Consider the following 21,553-nt stretch of genomic DNA (forward strand, 5'->3'; position numbering starts at 1 on the left):
CAGTAATCTATCAATTGTCCTTCCCCTATGTAATGAGGATAAAGTGATACAGACATGTTTGTAGTCAATATCAAGAGGGCAGCCCTGAGAGACAACCAAGGTTCTCTCCATAGATACAGTGGATTAGTGATGTAGCCACCCAGGGACAGGAAGGGCATTATTTTCAGGATCACCAGGAAAAAAGATGCAAAAGATGCTTTAAAAGAAAACAAAGCCACCACACTGAGGACTAGTAAGCTGAAATATATTACATTTTGGTTTTGGCTTTAGAAAGTGTGGTGGGGGGTAATACCCCCTTAAAAATTTGGATAAAATCCTTATTACATAAAAAAGTGCTGTCCATTCTCCTTTGAACATTATTCTTCTACTCCAAAGTTTAAGGCCCACTTTATTAGCTGCATGCAAAATGAAGTAACCCAGAGCAGCCGTATAGATTATCTTTCAAAGTGCTGGCTGCTCTCAACTGATGAAAGATTAAATCTGATTGTTTGCTCCAAATAACAGCGCTTTGCATATCATCAGTACTCCTTGTATTGCCTTTTTATCTGGGGCATACATTGAGAGGCTCTATGAGGAATGTGTGTAAAGTAGAAAGTCTTCTCACCTGCAGGAGAGTTCTTACTCCATCTCTGAACGAGTCGGCTGCAACGCCAGCATAAAATGCTTTTCTCTTGTTTGTATTTAACCATGTCTGCTTCTTGAGCATCCCGCTGTTCATTTCTTTTACGGCCTGCTTGCGTGGCCCCTGCATAACATAATAAAGGTTCAATGGAATGAAACATTATCAAATGATACAGTAACATTGCAGTGTGACTCGATCTTTGGAAAATGTTTTTGTGCTATAACCTGAAAATAAAATGCCTATATTTACTTTTTATGACCCACAATGAACAGCAGAGACATGTGAGATTGGATATTACTAGCTTGGGATGAGTAAAATGTGAAGAAAAATGATAATGTAACTAGTATGTCAGTGACCACACATTGACCGGTTAATTTTTGGTCATTTGTTTAGCTTCCATACGACAGGTGCAGCTGGCATTGGACAGCTGATATTCATTTTAAAAGCTCTGAAGGTCTTATCTATATGGAAAATCTATTTTTAATAGAGATTACATTTTGACGTGTTTTATTTTTGATTTAATGGCTTGGTATAAAATCCTTAAAGCAATCTTATCTATTTCTTGTTTGTTCAGACAGCACTTGATTGTACTATAGAGTGCGGTTTCCAGAACATGCCCGTCAGCTTATAACTGTGGAGATTTATTAGAGAACATTGAGAACCAATACATATGACTGTTCTTTTCCTGTCATACTTTTTGCTTTTTTTTACTAGTACTTAGTCCTGAAACTGGGATTAAAGTGTATTCCCACTTTTGCAGTCAAAATTTTAGGCCAGGTTCACATTATTGTGTGTCGGGAACAAAGACAATCGATCCTGACACGCGAGAAAGATGCACTGCTCTGTAAGAGATGCACAGGGGCGCCATTAATTCCTAAAGCAAAACTTCACTTATGAGGGGATGTTTTGCTCCTCTTCCTCCTCCCCCTCCTCTTTAACATTTGGGACATCATTTTTTTTTTTTTGGGGGGGGGGGGGGATTGGGTACCTGGTTTTGGCAGGTACCCCCTCCTTCCCCTGCAGCCTTCTGGTACATGTCAAAGGTCCCAGAAAGCTGCAGGACCAATCAAATAGCGTAGTGAGGCTTGCAAATGTGCAGTGAGCAGCTGGCTGTAAAGCCGCAAGCAGTAACAGCCAGCTGCCCACACTTAGTATGCCAGTGCCAGGGACCCAAGCCGGGTGAAGAAATCAGCCGGGTGAGGTCTTCACTGGATCTTGGAGCAGGTGAGTGTCCTATTATCAAAAGTCAGCCGCTACAGCTTTTGTAGTGGCTGACTTTTAATTTTTGAACTTTAGACTGGACAACTGCTTTAATTGCATCCCCACGCATTGGTAAAACACCCGGGTTTTTGCGCACTTGAAACCGCAAAGTGGCGCAGTATCATGCTGTTTTGACTAGGAATCGACCAATTATTGGCAAAGCCGATATATCGAGGGCCGTAATGCACTTTCCCCGATATATCGGAATCAGCCCCGAAGGTTACCGATATTGCCGATATTTCGAGAAAGTGCTTGTACCGGAGTGATGCCTGCAGCTAGAGGCATCACCCCAGTACCAGCATCAATAGCCGACGGTTGGCTGTCTTGTAATGACACCTGATGCGGCTGAGAAGCCGCTCGGCCTTCATTACAAGGAGCAGGAGGGGACGCCCCCCGCCTCCCTCCGCCTTCTGCTTGCTCGCCCGAGTCTCCCGTCCCACCGGGAGACCCGGGCAACCAGCCTGCACGGCCGCCGAAGACCCGATCAAAACCGCATTCCGCTCTGATCGGGTCTCCATGCAAAAACCCGGAAGTGATATCATGTAATGTCCATGGTTGCCACCTTTTTGTCCAGTATGCACCTTATGTTTACACTACTGAACTTGATTTGGTGAACCACACCATTTTCAATTTATGCCAGCACTTGTTTTTGATACCATCATCAAAATAAATATATTCACTTGGTTTACACCCCTCTGTGTCTTTACCCGTTCATCCCCAAAAAGCTCTCTTTTTTCTGGTCTCTTCCAGAATAGTTTTTTATGTAACTGTCATCCCAGTCCATCATTATTGCTCCATTATAATTAAGGAGATTGCTGGCCTTCAAGCACAGTACAGGATACATAACATTAACTAATAAGCATGAAGCAGTGAGCATGCTGTGGTTGACGGTATGGGATCTCCAGTAGTACACCTCTAGTAATTTTGCACCCCTGACTTTCATAGACAATAAGGCAGCAAATACAATCTTCAATAGGTAAACTTACATAATTAGAATAATTGATAACTGTATATTTATTAATATGATATAATATATATTATATCCTTTGTTTAGCTAAGTTGTTACAGCTTCTCCTTATGTCAAGACATTACCACCCAACTGCCTAGGACATCATCTTTAACATTTTCTACTTACAACAAACACTTCACAGCATACACAGATTCCTATATTTCTGGTGAAGGAGTGTGTAATATCCAAAAGCGCTGGTCTTGTCATTGGTGCACCAGTCAAGACCAAGCACTGAGGTCTGCAAAGATAAATAGACAAATGACACTTACATACTGGTTTACAATGACAGAGTAGACTATCTGGTGATGAACTACGGGAAGTACCTGAAATTTTTTACATGTTCATCTATGATGTTTAATTCCAAGGCAGTGTTTAAGGCATTCGTGTAGTAAAGAGCTTGTGTTGAAGATCCCCAATTTACGTCTGCATAGGAAGACACAAAACTGTTACTGATGTTTATGATTCATGGAAAATGAAGAAATAATTGTCTAAAGAGCTCCTTGTCTATAACTCTCTGTCTAAACTTTAGCAAATTAGAAAAGCTTTACAGGAGATATAGTACAAACACAATGCTACGTAGCGCCTTCCTAGATAGGTTGCTTGAATAGTCAGGTAAATCTAGTTCTTTTTGGCTCCCCTGTAACCAGTGGAGCAGAGTGTGGTTATTTTGGGCTGTTCTAGGTTTCACTGGCTTCAGGCTCAACTGCTTCCCCCTGCCTTCTAGTGGGTTCTAGAATATAGTGGGCTGGAAGGGGCAGACCCACAACCTGAATTTTTATGTGGTCTTGGCCAATCCCTGGGGGAGAAAGCCTAGTAGGTGGCTGGGGGTGTGCATAAATAGCCTGAGGCCTGGGTCAGCAAGGTTGTTGTCCAGGAGAACTTCCCAGCCTGAGGGCTGCTTGCACCCATTAAGGTTCCAGCTTTGCTAAGCTTGTGGGCCCTTTTTGCTGAGAATCTCTGCAGCTAAATAGGGATTTCTTTGTGGATCTGGTCTGGAAAGTTCAAGGGAGAAATGTCTGGCTGATATTGGAAGGAGGCATCCAAGTATCCAGGGACATTGTGAGTATAGACCTAAGTGTAGGATCCCGGTGATGGTTGCAGCTGCTATCCCTAGCACATTCAAACTAGTGCTTGCCTAGACTGGGGCATTTCTGATGGTGTCTGTCCTAGGAAATAGTGCTAAAGAGGAGAGTGTCCTCCAATTACTGTTCAGTGTCCATGGAGTATCCCACAGCTCTCTATATGATACCCACAATATTCAGCAATACATTTTGAAAAAGACAACCAATAGACTGTTATTTGAGCTATAAGAGTGATTGTTGCTGTGTGCCTGGCTGTCGCTGCACACATTTTGGGAAAGAAACTGAGACAAACAAGTGGCTTCCTTGGGGGTGAGCACTACAGCTGTCTGGAGGAAGCCATAGATAACTCATAACTTTGGTATATCTGTGCACCTACTGGGTAATTTCTGTCTGATCTCAGCATGCAACCTTTATCCTTAGCCCATAGATTTTTTTGGGGGTGGTGGTGGTGCTCTTTTGATACCACTGAGTTTCCTGGGAGTCAGACAGAGAAATCATTTGAGACATTGTGGGTGCCAAGGAAGTCTGCATTGGTAGGTCTTTGTATCTTTTGGGTAGCATGAGACTATTTCCAGAGGTCAGACTGTATCCTAACATCTGAGATCTATCTGATCGATGATCATCTTTGCTCTGTGATTGTCTGACCACTACAAAAAATTCTTGACACAAATGAAGTGATAACTAGTACTAATTCATAGCCAATTGGCTATTGCTTAGTATATTAGCTGCAGGATTTATTTACGTATTCTTTCTAACTGTCCTGGTACAGTTCCCTGATTCAGGAGTCAAGTGTAAACTTTAGGTGGTAATACATATCTTTTTGGATAGAACTTAGTGCAGGGAGAAGGAAGGTTTATCCTTGGCTATCCTTATGTCCTGCCATGGCCTAGTGATTTGCAGATGCAGCTTCCACAGTATGGTACCATCCAACAAACAATAAGGTACATTTTTATTCCTAACATTTGTATTAGACATGGCACATTTTTATTCTTTCATACCTGGCTTCTTGTAGGTCACATAAATATACAGAAAAAGCTCTATGCCGTATGTGATGACAGCTGCCCACCAGTTGATGACGAACATCACCCCACAACAGAGCATGGCTCCAAATAAAGACACCCACATGTTGTAATATTTGAACGCAGGTCGCCAGCCTGGGTAAACAGAAATTTATTTTTATTATAAGATTTTGGATTGCACAATGTGAGAATAACAAACATAGATTTTAAAAATGTAGTTTTCAAAAACGTTTATGTGGTAATTTACCCCCCTACACATAGGTAGTTATTCCTTATTTTTTATTTAGTATTTACCAAGAATCATTGATATGTTTCATTTTCCTAGTGTGTGTTTTTAAAATATAGTTACATTGTTTGTATTGGTGAAAAAAAAGACACAAGTCCATTTCAGTCCATTCAAACAACAGAAAAATGTAACAAATAAAAGGACAACCTCCATATACAAAGCCCTGAAATCCTTTGATGATCCAGAGGAAGGCAAAAAAAAAACCCTATAAAGCAGCCTTTCTCAACCTTTTTACCCAAGAGGTTGAAATCATTTTCAGGTGTCTGAAAACTCCTGCTAAGATTAAAGAGGAGCTCCAGTCTCCCCCAGAAAAATTAAAAGTCAGCAGCTATAAATACTGTCAAGGGATCCAGCGTTGTCCTCATCCGAGCTGATTCTTCACAGCCATTTCCCACTGAGCTGCACTATGTGAATGGTTCCGCAGTCTTCTGGGACCTGTGATGTGTCCCAAAAGGCTGAGGGGGAGCGAGAGGGGGGGGGGGCAAAACCAGGTACCCGCTCCCCCTAATAAAGGATGGGGGAGGATGCCTACAAGCAGAGTTCCCCTTTTGGGTGAACTTCCACATAAATCCATTAGAGGTCATAAGGAAAATGCCCCTTGCATTGCTGGTCGGTGGAAGGAATGACCCCTTACATTGCTGGTTAGAATGCCCCTTAACAGTCAGCTTTCTCCAAGTAGAAATAGACCTGGAACTATGAAGGCACCATCTGATGGAAGGTCACCTAGCCACAGCTCAAGGGATGCTCAACAACTTCTAGCCACTTCAGCTCCCAAAGATTTACCCACCTTCCTGAACAGGCCATTTTTTGATATACGGTACTGCGTCACTTTAACTGACAATTACACGGTCCTGCGACGTTGTACCTAAATAAAATTTGTCCTTTTTTTACCCACAAATAAAGCATTCTTTAATTGATTGCCTCTGCGTTTTTATTTTTTGCAATATAAACAAACAATTTTGAAAAAATAAAAACAGAATTTTTTACTTTCTGCTAAAAAACATATCCAATAACAAAATGTAAAAAATCAAATTCCTTGATAAATGTAAGCCAATATGTATTCTGCTACATATTTTTGTTAAAAAATATCCCAGTAAGCGTATATTGGTTGGTTTGCACAAAAGTTTACAAACTAGGGGATATATTAATGGAATTTTACTAGTAATGGTGGCGATTAGTGACTTATACCAGGGACTGTGAAATTTCAGCGGACATATTGGAAACCTAACAAACACTTTTTTGGGGACCAGTGACATTATTACAGGGATCATTGCTAAAAATATGCACTGTCACTGTACTAATGACACTGACTGGGAAGTGATTAACATCAGGGGAAATCAAAGGGTTAACTGTGTGCATAGCTGATGTTTTGGTGTAGTGTAGGAGGTGCTTTTACTAGGGGAAGGCATAGATCCGTGTCCCTGCTTTGCAGGAACACAGGATCCAAGCCGTTCTTACTGACAGAACGGTGATCTGCCTTGTTTACATAGACAGATCGCCGTTCTGCCTGTGTACAGAACGATCAGTGGGTGCCAGCAGACATTGGGTTTATGGGACCCTCTGATCAGCTCCTGCTGTGTAGAATCACAGTGGGAGCGAGCCGCCAGCGGTGCACACTCGCGCCTGATAACCGGAAGTGCAGGATCATGTATATACGTATAGGTGATCCTGCGCAGCGTGCCACCCTGTAGCAGTGAAACTGCTATAGGGCGGTCGGCTAGTGGCTAAAGGACCCCTAGGGTTTAAAGGAACTCTGTTTGAAAATGCCTGCTATAAAGCATGGTCCAATATGCCCCAGCTGGGGGGGAAAATTACTTTCTGGTCCCCCAAGGATATACAGCACATCAAAGAACAAAATAACTGATGCAAAAATAGAGTTCACAGTGTCACCTCACCAACTGGTGGGTAATGGAGGGGAGAGGGGAGGGGGACAGCAAGGACAGTCCATCTAAATGCTGCTCACTATAGCGGCTGCTAGTGGAGGAGGTAGAAGCTACTCTGGAGAAACAAGGAAAAGAAAAGCACAGCGCCTTCTAAGTGCAGCAGTAGACAAATTTAATATAGGTATAATAAAAACTTACTCATAAGGGTAAGCTTGGCCTGAAGAAGGAGCGCATGCTCTGCAACACGTTGCCGATTACGTCTGTGCCTTGTGACCAGGAAGTGACATCACAGCCTGCTGGAGTTGTTTCCCCTGTTTCCCATTCCACATACCAGGGAAACCTTGGACACAACCCAGGAAACCCTCTACCGTGCAAGCCAGCGAGGATACCACCACCCAGCCAGGACCCCCAGGACTGCGATGCACAGACGTCCTCATTGATTTTAAAGGCTTTTATCAAGCTTACCCTTATGAGTACGTTTTTATTACACCTATATTAAATTTGTCTACTGCTGCACTTAGAAGGCGCTGTGCTTTTCTTTTCCTTTCACAGTACAGGCATACCTTTGGCATAAGCTTTGCCATGGCTGAGTACCACCTCTGATCCTACACAATACTGTATGTATGAAATTAATCAGATTTCAATTTACTGTAGTCTGATCAGTAAAAGGTTAATTTATTTTGGTTTATATGCATTACTGCCCTGGGTATATTTATTTCTCTCTCTTTCTTTTTTTAAGACCTGTTAGATGCATATCTGATTTTTTTTTACTATATAACACGCTCTTTTTTTACCATAAAAAACCTTGGCTCTGGACGTTTAATAAACACGGCAGACTAATGTCTTTTTTAATTCTCTTTATCCCGGAGCTGCATGTTTCTTGCCAATATCACCATTAAATATCAGGTTATTATTACTGGCTTAGTTAATACTGTGTCATAATTTCATATAGGTAATCAATAAAATGATGCAGAAATGTGTGTTTTTAGAGATACGGCTTGTAGGAAGAATATTGGCATTCCTGTCATTACATATTCTATAAACGCTCAGGCAAGGTTCAGCGAGATGCTAGATAATGACAGCTCCCTCAGCTGACTACTGCTTGTGCTCTGCCATTATTTATTCTATGTCTTTCTCTGCATAAGTGTCCCCTTTGTGTTGCTTATTAACATTCGATTTATCAATCATACAGTATTTTGTGTAGAATGTAGTGTTTTTATAAATAATGTTTTTTTTTTTTTTTAGCACTGTAAAATGAAATACCCAGAAGTAATGTGCAATATACTGTAGTTGTCATATTTCTATATTTGGAATGTGGCCATTTATTCTAATCTGATTTAAAATTGCGGTGGCCTTCCCTTCACCATTCATTGCTCTGCCATATCTGACAATGCGATATCATCATACAGCAGTAAGGTAAAGTATTTTGCTACAGTTGAATTGAATTACAGCCCAACTGTTTGGCTGTAGATTTGGATAGCATGGGAAAGGGTTAGAGCAGAGTTTCTCAACCAGGGTTCCTTGGAATCCTAGGATTCCTCCTGAGGTTGCTAGGGGTTCCTTGAGCAATGGGCAATTTCTACCTCTCAGATAAGTTTCCAATAACACCATTGTTCCTTTTAGCTATCTGTAAGGGGGGTAAATCTTCCCAATGATGACAAGAGTAAAGCCCCATACACACGCAACGATTATCGGGCGACCGATCGTCTGCCTTTTGTCCGGAGTGGTGTTTTGTTGGTTGGAATGTGCCTAGACTGCACACTAATTTTCTCGCCCAACAAAATTCTACTTCAGAAGTGATGCCATGTGTTGGATTGCTTTCTTTGTGTTCTTTCTTCTCTGAGCATGCCCAGTCTTGCTCATCAGATTTTTCCCTGTCGAAATCTGTACTGACTGCACGAAAATCGGCCGTGTTTTGACGGCGGACAAAAATTTTATAACCAGATTATTTTCAGCGGGAAAGGCGGAGTCGGTTGTTGGAAGCATCATACTAACAAGCCGAAAATCGGCAGATCGGACGTTGGACGAAAATTCCCTGCCAATTTTCGACGCATGTGTACTGGGCTTTAGGAGCATTCTTCCCACTGACTGTCACACTAATGTGTCATGAGTTGTATATTTTACATTTTTAGCAGGGGTTTCCCGAGACCAGAAATTTATTTCGAGGGTTCCTCTGTGTTGAAAAGGTTGAAAAAGGCTGGGTTAGAGCCTCTGTCAGTGTTTTATTACTGTCTTTGTTCCCATTGGGAAGATTTCTAGAAAAACAAATAAATCTCTGCTGCCACAAGAGAGAGCTGTCCATCAATCTTTCTTCTTATACACTCAGCTTCAAGGGTGGCCAAGTCCCTTTACCAACAAATACCTACGAACGCAAGGAATAATAAAAATAAATCTTGCAGCATCCATGGGTGTTTATCTAGTTGAAACAGCACAATGTACAATCAGCATCATATAAAGAACCGTGCGTGTTTGGCACCTCTAGTGCTTACTCATAAGGTCTAATGGGCATGATATGAGAGTTGCGAAACGCGTCCAGCTTCTTTGCATGTACACTGTACTCTTACACTAAATAAACAGCCACTGATACCGCAAGATATATTTGAGCATTCCTTGTGTTTGTGTGTATGTATTGGGAAGATTTGTACTCATTTCCTGTCCAGGTCAGCTTTGGCCACCAGGATAAAATGTGTAGAAGAAATGGAACTGGATGGCAGCACTCCGATGTAAACACCTTTATTCAAAGTGATAAAATGATGAATCATACAGCGAGCAGTGGTTAAACAACAACAGGGTACAACTAACGCGTTTTGCACCTCAACTGGTGCTTAATCATAGCTGAAATATCAGACTTACATACAGGTATATACAGTATCTCACAAAAGTGAGTACACCTCTGACATTTTTGTAAATATTTTATTATATCTTTTCATGTAACAACACTGAAGAAATTACACTTTGCTACAATGTAAAGTAGTGAGTGTACAGCTTGTACAACAGTGTACATTTGTTGTCCCCTCAAAATAACTCAACACACAGTTATTAATGTCTAAGCCACTGGCAACAAAAGTGAGTACACCGCTAAGTTAAAATGTCGAAATTGGGCCCAAAGCGTGAATATTTTGTGTGGCCGCCATTATTTTCCAGCACTGCCTTAAACCTCTTGAGCATGAAGTTCACCAAAGCTTCACAGGTAGCCACTGGAGTTCTCTTCCACTCCTCCATGATGAAATCACAGAGCTGGTGAATGTTAGAGACCTTGCGCTCCTCCACCTTCTGTTTGAGGATGCCCAACAGATGCTCAATAGGGTTTAGGTCTGGAGACATGCTTGGCCAGTCCATCACCTTTACCCTCAGCTTCTTTAGCAAGGCAGTGGTTGTCTTGGAGGTGTGACTGGGGTCGTTATCATGTTGGAATATTTTCCTGCGGCCCAGTCCCTGAAGGGAGGGGTCATTCTCTGCTTCAGTATGTCACAGTACATGTTGGCATTCATGGTTCCCTCAATGAACTGTAGCTCCCCAGTGCCGGCAGCACTTATGCAGCTCCAGACCATGACACTCCCACCACCATGCTTGACTGTAGGCAAGACACACTTGTCTTTGTACTCCTCACCTGGTTGCCGCCACACACGCTTGACACCGTCTGAACCAAATAAGTTTATCTTGGTCTCATCAGACCACAGGACATGGTTCCAGTAATCCATGTCCTTAGTCTGCTTGTCTTCAACAAACTGTTTGCGGGCTTTCTTGTACATCATCTTTAGAAGAGGCTTCCCTTTGGGATGACAGCCATGCAGACCAATTTAATGCAGTGTGTGGCGTATGGTCTGAGCACTGACAGGCTGATCCCCCCAACCCTTCAACCTTTGCAGCAATGCTGGCAGCACTCATACATCAATTTCCCAAAGACAACCTCTGGATATGACACTGAGCACGTGCACTCAACTTCTTTGGTCCACCATGGCGAGGCCTGTTCTGAGTGGAACCTGTCCTGTTAAACCTCTGTATGGTCTTGGCCATTGCGCTGCAGATCAGTTTCAGGGTCTTGGCAATCTTCTTATAGCCTAGGTCATCTTTATGTAGAGCAACAATTCTTTTTTTTTAGATCCTCACAGAGTTCGTTGCCATGAGGTGCCATGTTGACCTCTCAGTGACCAGTATGAGAGAGTGAGAGTGATAACACCAAATTTAACACACCTGCTCCCCATTCACACCTGAGACCTTGTTACACTAATGAGTCACATGACATTGGGGAGGAAAATGGCTAATGGGGCCCAGTTTGGACATTTTCACTTAGGGGTGTACTCACTTTTGTTGCCAGCAGTTTAGACATTAATGGCTGTGTTGAGTTATTTTGAGGGGACAGCAAATTTACACTGTTATACATTCTGTACACTCACTACTTTACATTGTAGCAAAGTGTCATTTCTTCAGTGTTGTCACATGAAAAGATATAATAAAATATTTTAAAAAATGTGAGGGGTGTACTCACTTTTGTGAGATACTGTATATACAGACAAATGTAAAACACTTGAAACCATTAAATCATCGAATTAGACACACCTGCGCATGTCAGACTAAGGCTGGCCATACACTATACAATTTTCTTGTTTAAATTCCTATAGATTTACCTTCAACTGTGTAGTGCAATGGCCGGCCTGATTCCATACAAATTGTTTCGGTTTTTATATTATTATTTAATTTTGGTAAATCTAAAAGAAATTTGATCAAGAAAATTGTATAGTTTGTGGCCAACCTAAGGGCTCTTTCACACAGGCGGACCGTTCAGATCCACCTGTCCCTTTTTTTGGCGGATCTGAATGTTCCCTCCATGCATCCCTATGGGGCATCGGATGTCAGTGGAGACATGTCCACTGACATCCGATCCGATCCGCCAAATCTGGATGGATGGAAACCCTATTTTCCATCCGTCCAGCGGATCGTATGGGATCGGATGAGAACGGACCGACGGTCCGTTCCTATCCCATTCCCCCATAGTGATGTATGGGGAACTGACAGCTGTGTCTCCGCACAGTGCGGAGAACAGCTGTCATCCTCCTGCTCAGCAGGGGATCGGCGGATCGATCCCCCCCTGAGATAAACGGAGTCCGTCTGATGGACGGGCTGTGTGAAAGGGGCCTAAAGCCCCATACACACGATCAGATCATCGAACGATCTGTCGTCCGTTTTTTGTGGCATGCTAGTCTGATGTGGAAAGTGAAGAGGTTATTTTCATACGAATTTTCCCGTACGACAGAATTCTACTTCAGAAGTGATGTCATGTGTTGGATTGTTTTGTATGTGTTCTTTCATCTCTGAGCATGCCTAGTCTTGCTCTTAAGATTTTTTTCCATCGAAATCTGTACTAATGAGACGAAAATCGGGCGTGTGTTGACAGACAACAAAAATTATATAGCCTGCACATCAGGATTTTGTCAGCTGAAAAGTCGGAGTCGGCTGTCAAAAGCACCATACTAACAATCCGTACTAACAATCCGAAAGATCGATCGTCAGACGAAATTTCCCTACAGATTTTCTTATCGTGTGTATGGGCCTTAAGGCATCATTAAATCAACAGGTGATCAACTCTAGAGGGCAGTCCCCTGTTAGCCAAAAAAGTTAAACAAAACCATTATGTTTCTAACCTACAAACATACTCAGAAGGATGTTAATATATGGGGAAATTGTTTTTATCCACTTTTGTTTGTACTAGCATATACCATTTCCCCAGTATATAAGTATATAAGTACCTGTAGACAGTATATAAGTACCTGAAATGAATAAATAAATATTGCCAAACCCTGTTAAACCAAAAATCTTAAAAGTGCAAAACAGACCCTAATTAACAACAGTTACAAGCACAGGGAAGAAGACTTTTTTTTCTTTTCCCAGGGTCACCTCCTATAGTAATAGTTTGCACAAGGCTTATTGGAACCAAAGGGCAATCCTGGACATATGGATTATACTGACCTGGAGATTTTGCAAATGAAGCATGGAAGCAGGAGAAATTTATCAAAGCATATGAGGCCAAGAAAAAGTTAGAAATGATGGGGGCAATGGTGTTCAGTTCAGCTGTAAAAAAACAAAAAACAAAGGAACATGTTAAATATGGCTCTTTATGTACAGTATAGCATGTGGGCCACACAAAAGACACTTTAAACTTGACTAGGGCTGATATGCAGAAGGAGCAGAAAATGTTCTCTTAGCAAACTGAAATTTCCAGCTTTACTAAACCCACAACAGTAAAATCAGTCTGTATATGCAGTAAAGCATGCTTGTTATACTCGCTGTGGAACCTAAGGGGTTAATCCTCTGCATTGTGTAAAAAGGCTGTTTGATCCTGTCTTCTCTGATCTTCCCCTTCTTCCACAGTCCCCAATCCATCTGCTGACAGCACAGAGCCTTGGGGGCATCCTGCACGTGCTCAGTTTGCTAGAGTTGTATTTTTTTAGGAGGGTGCATGTGATCAGCCCAAGGCCAATCAGCACCTAGCAGACAGAGGGTCAGGGGTCATGCAGTTTAGTAGAACAGTCTGAGTAGAATGAAAACTCCTCCTACAAGCTTTAACCAGACAATGATAGAAGTCACAAGACTGCTATATAATGCTGATTTAGCAGTTTATATTAACCTAAATAATTTATTTTCCATGTGGTGTGTACTGTGGAAGACCAGATATAATAAATGCAGGATCCTGGGTTTAGTAACATTTTCAGTTTGTAAAGTGAATGTTCATTAAGCCCCCGTTCACACTAAGGCGACCTGTGAGGCGACCTGGTCGCCTCACAGGTCGCTGCAGGTCGCCTTCCATAGGGAAGCTGCGGACCCGTTCTAATAGGAGCGACACAAGTCGCTCCGACTTAGAAAAAGGGTCCGGAGCTTCTTTGGGGCGAGCCGGAGGCGACCGCCATAGACTTCAATGTTATGAAGTCCGTGGTGGCCGCTCCGAGGTCGCGGCGCGCTGCTCGCACCGCAACCTCGGAGGTCGCCCCTCTAAGTCGGATCGCCCCTATGTGAACGGGGCCTTAGTGAAAAAGCTACATCTATGTTCAGTTCAGTCATCCAATAACATGCAAGCCAAAATTATTTCATTTGCAACAAATTTGGTATTCATTATAAACACATCCTTACTTTTTTTTTTACCAAGCTAAACGAACATTTACATACCAGGCTCCAATAATCTCTCTGAAGCAGAACTAGTTAAAGTGGAACTCAGCTGTTTCTGAGCACCAAAAAACTGAAAACCTTATTTAATGCATTTTTAATGTTCACAGCAAACACCCTTACATCCATATCTCCATGCTTTATTTTGTTAAGAAATCATTTTGAAAAAGACCCCCCCCCCCCAGCATTTCTAGCTGCAGCCATCTTGAGTAAGGCTAGATGATTCATGTAGCATTTACTTCCTGGAATCCATGTGCCCTTAGCTCAGGCATACAGGCAAGAGGGTGTGCTTAGTTGAGGAAAGCCCCTAGTCTCCTCCTCCAGATAAATCACAAAAATGTCTATGAAGTCTCCTCTGATGTACGACATCATTTTGGCCTAGGCTAGAAACCAGGAAGCAACTGAAAATAATGTAAAAAGTTATTGTTTATTAAGAAAGAGTTCTGCTTTAAAACTTTTTTTTTCCATTTTGGATAGAGTAAGGGAGAGATATAGCCCCTGTCAGTTTTTTTGTTTTTTGCCATCCTTGTCCTACCGGAGAGATTGCCCTTCACTTTCTGTCCCACAACAGGACATGAGAGGAGATCCCTCCAAAGTAAGAGAATCTCCTCATCAGAACCAGTACCTCCATTAACATAGATCCCAACTGTCCCTCATTTGAAGGGACTGTCCCTCTGCCCCTCCTTTTGATCTGATATATAGACCCCTAACAAAATAATGAACTATTTAACCGCTTAATGACCAGGCCATTGTTTGCGATTCAGCACTGCGTTACGGACAATTGCGCGGTCATGCGATGCTGTACCTAAATAAAATTGATGTCCTTATTTTCCCACGAATAGAGCTTTCTTTTGGTGGTATTTGATCACCTGTGCGATTTTTATTTTTTGTGCTATAAACAAAAAAAGAGCGACAATTCTGAAAATAAAAAAAAAAAACAATATTTTTCACATTCTGCTATATAACATTCCCAAAAAAAATGTAAAAATCAAAATTTTTTAACATTTTAGGCCAATTTGTTTTCTGCTACATATTTTTGGTAAAAAAAAAAATCGCAATAAGCGTATTTTGATTGCTTTGCGCCAACGTTATTGTGTCTACTAACTACGGGAAAGATTTATGTAATTTTTATTGGTTTTTTAAATTTTATACTATAGTAAATAGTAATGGTGGCGATCTGCGATTTTTAGCAGGACTGCGGCATTGCGGTGGACAGGTCGGACCCCTAACTGACATTTTTTTACACTTTTTGGGGGACCAGTGACATTACTACAGTAATCAGTGCTAAAAATATGCAGTTACTGTAATAATGACATTGGCAGGGAAGGGGTTAACACTGTGGGTGATCAAGGGGTTAAATGTGAGCCTAGGGGAGTGATTCTAACTGTATGGGGGTTGGGCTTTTGAAATGATCACAGAGACCTGTGATTCTATATAGCAGGATCATAGGCGCTCTGTGATCATTCCAGAGAGAACGGTCAGCTGTGTTTACAATAGCCGTAGTTCTCTCTCAGCGGGGAGCGATTGCGGGTGTCAGGCGGCAATCGGAGTGCCCGCTGACGAGTGGGGGTGGGAGCGCGCCGCTGGCGGCATGCGCTCGCCCCCTGGCTGTAGGCGTGCGACCGACGTATACCTATGACGGTTCGCGCAGGAGGGGCTGCCTGCAGCAGTAAAACTGTGGTGGGCGGTCCGGAAGCGGTTAACTATCAGAAGTGTTATAGTGAGCTAAACCTTTTATTCTACCCTTAAATGATTGCATTTGTTATTTTATATAGCCAGTATAAAGGAAAAGTAGAGGTGAAAAAAAAAAAGCACCTGTAGATTTAACCAATCATTTTTTACTTATTAATTCTTCTTGCTCCACATTACTGTAGTAATGTCACTGATCCCCCCAAAAATGTCAAAAATGTCAGGGCTCTGATCTGTCCGCCGCAATGTCGCAGTCCCACTAAAAATTGCTGATCGCCGCCATTACTAATAAATAATAAATAAATAAATAAAAATGACATACGTTTTTTCCCATAGTTTGTAGACACGATAACTTTTGCGCAAACCAATCAAAATACGCTTACTGGGATTTTTTTTTTACCAAAAATATGTAGCAGAATACAAATTGGCCTAAAATATTGAAAACATTTGATTTTTACATTTTTTTTTTTTTATTGGGATTGTTATATAGCAAAAAGTGAAAAAAAAAAATATAAATATATTTTTTTCAGAATTGTCGCTCTTTTCACAGAGGTGATCAAATGATCAAATACCACCAAAAGAAAGCTCTGTTTGTGGGAAAAAGGGACATCAATGTTATTTGAGTACAGTGTCGCACGACCGCACAATTGTCAGTTAAAGTAACGCAGTGCCGAATCGCAAAAAATGGCCTGGTCTTCCGGTCCAGAAGTGGTTAAAGAAATATACTTCTGTTTGGAAATGTGATTCTAAAACTATTCCTAAAGTTACATTATGCACACACTAAAGCTTATATATCTAGTATTGATAGCGACGCGGCCACCTGGTATCCAGGAGACACATTACTATTCGGAATGAGCTTTGTAGAGACGTGTTTAAGATTTCTCCTAGTGTCCTCAACGGTCCTTATACACGGCGACTGCTCCTACCTTTGCCCTCCGTTTTCTTTATCTATTTGGTTTAATTACCTTACCTTTTGTGAAAGAAGACTCAGCACCTCCCAGTTAGAGGTACCTCGGTTATTCCTGGGAATCCTCTGTCATTAGCCGCCTGTGGATACCTGCAGCAGACCATCGGGGCGGTCATCGGCCCGACCCATTTACATGTGCTTGCTGTTTACACAACCGTGTTATCTGGGTCCCAAGGGATCTCTGAGGAAGCAGATTTTCAACCCTATGTGTTCAGCGAAACGCGTCAGACCTTTACATTCTGCTCACAGGTGTGCGCAGCCTATTAAATTAGGGTGTGCACCCCAAAGCTCAAACACACATGTTTGTGTGTGTCTACATATACATGACCCCAGCACATTTATTTCCCTGTCGGCACATTAAAAGGCAAGTGCTTAAAGACTTCTCTTATGGCAGAGCCATCTTCCTGCCAGCACAAAAGTGATAATGTTAATGTACATGGGGTGATTAGGGTGTGCCCAGGCACACCTGGCACACACTGTGCGCACGCCTATGATTCTGCTGTATATACTCACAGGCTTTGCTTGTTTTTGGACCAGTTACTTGTATCAATCATGATTGTATATTTGTATGTATTTTCTGATTATATCGTTAATCAATTTTAATGGAATATTAATAAAATGAATTTTTTATACATGTCCTGTCTTGGCTACTAACTATTAGTATTGCACCATTCACACCCTTTAAAGTCCACTATTTTTACTAGATGTGGTTGGGACCAATTGGCCTGGACCAATCGACATCTGTATTTTATTTGTTATCCTAGTATTGATACTAATTCTATTTAGTAACAAAAAGTGCAATATTTTAGAGTGCAGAAGAAGTGCAGAAGGAAAGAAGAAATGTAATTGGCTGTTATGGGTTACCACCAACATCACCATGTTCTTTGCACTGCTTTATTAAATAGAATATATACAGCTGTAATCACATAATAAATGGATAAAGAATCCATTTATTTATGATGTCTAGCAGAATTTTTTTTAATGCAAGATTTTTTCAAAAGAAAAAAAAGCATATTTGCACAAATTCCCAGTTAGGAGCACGCAGGATTCTTTTGATGTGAAGGTGGTTGCTATATCTACAAGACAAAGCTCTATATCCAGTGGTGTATTTTGGTTTTGTGCTGCCCTAGGCAAGACTAAAATTGGGCGCCCCCCCTCCTATGTAAATTTGCCCCACTCCTTCTTTTTTAATGGATGTGATTCCCTCCAAAATTTAAGGACTACAGGTCCCAGCATGAACCCTTGAGATCTCACGAGAGGGGGGATGAGAGAGAGAGAGGGGGGATGAGAGAGAGAGAGGGGGGATGAGAGAGAGGGGGGGTGAGAGAGAGAGGGGGGATGTGAGAGAGAAAGGGGGATGAGAGAGAGAGAGGGGGGATGAGAGAGGGGGGATGAGAGAGAGAGAGGGGGGATGATAGAGAGGGGGGATGAGAGAGAGGGGGGATGAGAGAGAGAGAGGGGGGGGGTGAGAGAGAGAGAGGGGGGATGAGAGAGAGAGGGGGATGAGAGAGAGAGAGGGGGGGATGAGAGAGAGAGAGGGAGAGGGGGATGAGAGAGAGAGTGAGAGAGGGGGATGAGAGAGAGAGAGAGAGGGGGTGAGAGAGAGAGGGGGGTGAGAGAGAGAGAGGGAGGGGGGATGAGAGAGAGGAGGGGGGATGAGAGAGAGAGAGGGGGGTGAGGGAAAGAGAGAGAGGGGGGATGAGGGAGAGAGAAAGGGGGGGATGAGGGAGAGAGAGAAGGGGGGATGGGAAAGAGAGAGAGAAGGGGGATGAGAGAGAGAGAGGGGGGCAAAAAAACAGCACTGCCTATATCCAACAAGCGTTGCTTGGTCTATCATCCTTATTATAGAGACATGTAAGGGAAAAGCAGAGTTACATATTTCCAAGTAAAATTGAGCAGAATAAATCATACCTACTGTGCTCAGTTAGTTGGCTGTTGCTTACTTAAAGTGGTTGTAAACCTCTGAAATGGAAAATGAACAGAGCATATCCCTCTGTCGTGTGTACTAGCCTTAATCCAAAGCACCAAGTGTGATTCTTTTCTTCCCTCGTTTTCCCTAGTCACTTCTAATAGGTTATTCTGACACCAGAGAATCCCAGAAGACAGCCCCACCCACTTTCCAGCACACAGAAGGTGATTGACAGCCTCAGCTTAGAATGTTTCCCTATGAGATTACGTAGAAGGGGTGTGTCACTTCCCCCAGTCAAGTCTAAGATTGCACTCAGCTCCTCGCTCTATGCAATGAAGTGTGTGACCTTAGCTCCTTGCCCCATTGTCTGCTGGAGCTAAGAAATATCCTTCGATCTGTGTGTTTTAGAAGGCTGTAGAGAGGAGAATGCTGCAGATACACAGGTACAACTTATGTAGGAGGATTTGTTACATCTCTGTGTATCACCTGAGGCCAGTCACTTCACTGGGTATATGTGAGAGTTTAAAGTCCTTCTGTAACTACATGCCCCCAGGGTGACAACACTGCAGCGATTTTGCTGTTAAACAAACAGAGTTTTCACCCTGCTGAAAGAATTAGAAAATAAGCAGATCTTCTATCAGGATGAAAACCTGGTAAACTTTGTTACATTGGGGATACACAATAAATTCTGTGTTATTGCTATTGAGGGAATCATATATGTCATTTTTAATTCTATGTAAGTTCTATGAGCAACATTACTAACCAATCAGGATAAAGGCCAGTGCAATCACAAAGGTAAGAACGTATCCTCTGATAGGCTCGTTGTTTTTTCCATGTCCTTTAGCGAAAAAATGAAGTGCTGTGTAAATGTTATCCTTGCAGAGAGCCTGTGGGGAAATCAATACATGCACTTAACTTTTTTTTTTTTGCAGTAAAAATGTTCCAATCCACTATATGACCCTTCATCACAAAAATGATTTACTACCTTGAATTGATTACAAAAAGACTATCATCATAGGTTGCATTAAACTTTATTGGTGCTGCCATATAATATTTAACCAGATAATCATTTAGACTGCACCTTTTGAAGATGTAGAATAAAATTGTTAACATCTTGTAATTTAAAAGTGGTGCCGATTGTGGCACAAGTGCCTTTTTTCCGCCTTTAGAACTAATATTACCTGCAATTAACCCAACATCTGAATGCCCCTTCCACACTATTAAAGTCTACATTTTCTACGTCTCATAACCCTTGCTTAACCCCTTTATTGTTCACATGCTAATTTCTGTACCGTGTGAAATTAAATAGTAATAATATACACAACTCTTGAGATCAAATTCATTCAATTATAATCCATTTCTAAAAAGGATCTCCAACAGTACACATCTTTATATCTAGCTTTGTTGCAAAATACAGATTTTCAGGAATTCTCAGCTGAAGGGTCTTATTAGCTTTAATGGCTCCAGTAAAAATAAGCTATCTTGCTGTTCAATTATTATTAATAATTATTACATTTGGACCTGTAAAGAGCTGAACTATGATATAGCCTATGTTAGTTCTACAAAAATATATTAAATACTGTACTTCATAACAATAGTTCTTTCTCGTCCATTGGGGAACACAGGAGGTATTTTATCCTTGGTTTTTACTGCCACCTACAGGAGGAATTCCTTCCCCTGACACCAAAGACAGAGCACTATTCCACCCACTGACATCAACAAAATGGTACTATTTCTGCCACCTACAGGAGGAATGGATGCCGGCAGGCAAACAAACTGCATTCTAGCCCAGGGGTCTCCAAAAAACTGCGGGTCAGATGGGACCCTTTTTTTGCCTTTATACGGCCCTTGGGGCACTCTTTTTTACACTGATATGAGACACTATTCCTTCCCCTGACACCAAAAAAGGGCACTATTGCACCCACTGACATCAACAAAGTGGTACTATTTCTCCCACTTATACCAATAATGGGGCACTATTCTTCCCACTGACACCAATGATGGGCCACTATTCCTCAGACTGACACCAATGACGGAGCACTATTTCTCCCACTGGCACCAATGATGGGCCACTATTCCTCCCACTGGCACCAATGATGGGGCACTATTCCACCCACTGACACCAATGATGGGGCACTATTCCTCCCACTGACACCAATGATGGGACACTATTCCTCCCACTGACACCAATGATGGGGCACTATTCCTCCCACTGGCACCAATGATGGGGCACTATTCCTCCCACTGGCACCAATGATGGGGCACTATTCCTCCCACTGACACCAATGATGGGGCACTATTCCTCCCACTGACACCAATGACGGAGCACTATTCCTCCCACTGACACCAACTGTGGGGCACTATATCATGTCTGTTCACACATTCTACAAGTTCTAGCAGGTTAATGTTCAGGCCTCATCCGATTCCAGCTTTAGATGTAAGGTCCTTCATACAGATCTTTGAGCTGCAAGCAGTACCCAAATCTGTTGTTATTTTTTTCTTGGGCCTTTTAGCATTGGTTTGTTGTGTTGTCCACCCCTCAGATGAACTGAATTTTTATGTCCCAAAGTGAAAAGACTTTATGTTCCTAAATGGATTAGAAAGTAGGATTTTAGTACTCACCATAAAATCCTTTTTCTGGAGTCCACTGAGGGATACAGAATCCACCC

At 42.0% G+C, this 21,553-nt stretch overlaps 1 protein-coding gene across 2 annotated transcripts in view; it reads right to left on the reverse strand.

Moving 5' to 3' along the window:
* The window catches only part of SLC12A1 (solute carrier family 12 member 1), a 190,548-nt gene that overhangs the window by 79,728 nt on the left and 89,267 nt on the right, over positions 1-21,553 (reverse strand). For both annotated transcript variants that reach the window (XM_082254923.1, XM_082254924.1), the window contains exons 13-18: positions 19,648-19,771; positions 13,129-13,230; positions 4,972-5,127; positions 3,215-3,314; positions 3,018-3,129; positions 605-745 (exon numbers count right to left, since the gene is read on the reverse strand). In XM_082254923.1, the coding sequence (XP_082111049.1) occupies positions 605-745; positions 3,018-3,129; positions 3,215-3,314; positions 4,972-5,127; positions 13,129-13,230; positions 19,648-19,771 (735 nt within the window). The remainder of the gene's footprint in view (positions 1-604; positions 746-3,017; positions 3,130-3,214; positions 3,315-4,971; positions 5,128-13,128; positions 13,231-19,647; positions 19,772-21,553) is intronic.

This window comes from Pelophylax lessonae, assembly GCF_965119305.1.
Source record: "Pelophylax lessonae genome assembly, chromosome: 4".
NCBI classification, from domain to species: Eukaryota; Metazoa; Chordata; class Amphibia; order Anura; family Ranidae; genus Pelophylax; species Pelophylax lessonae.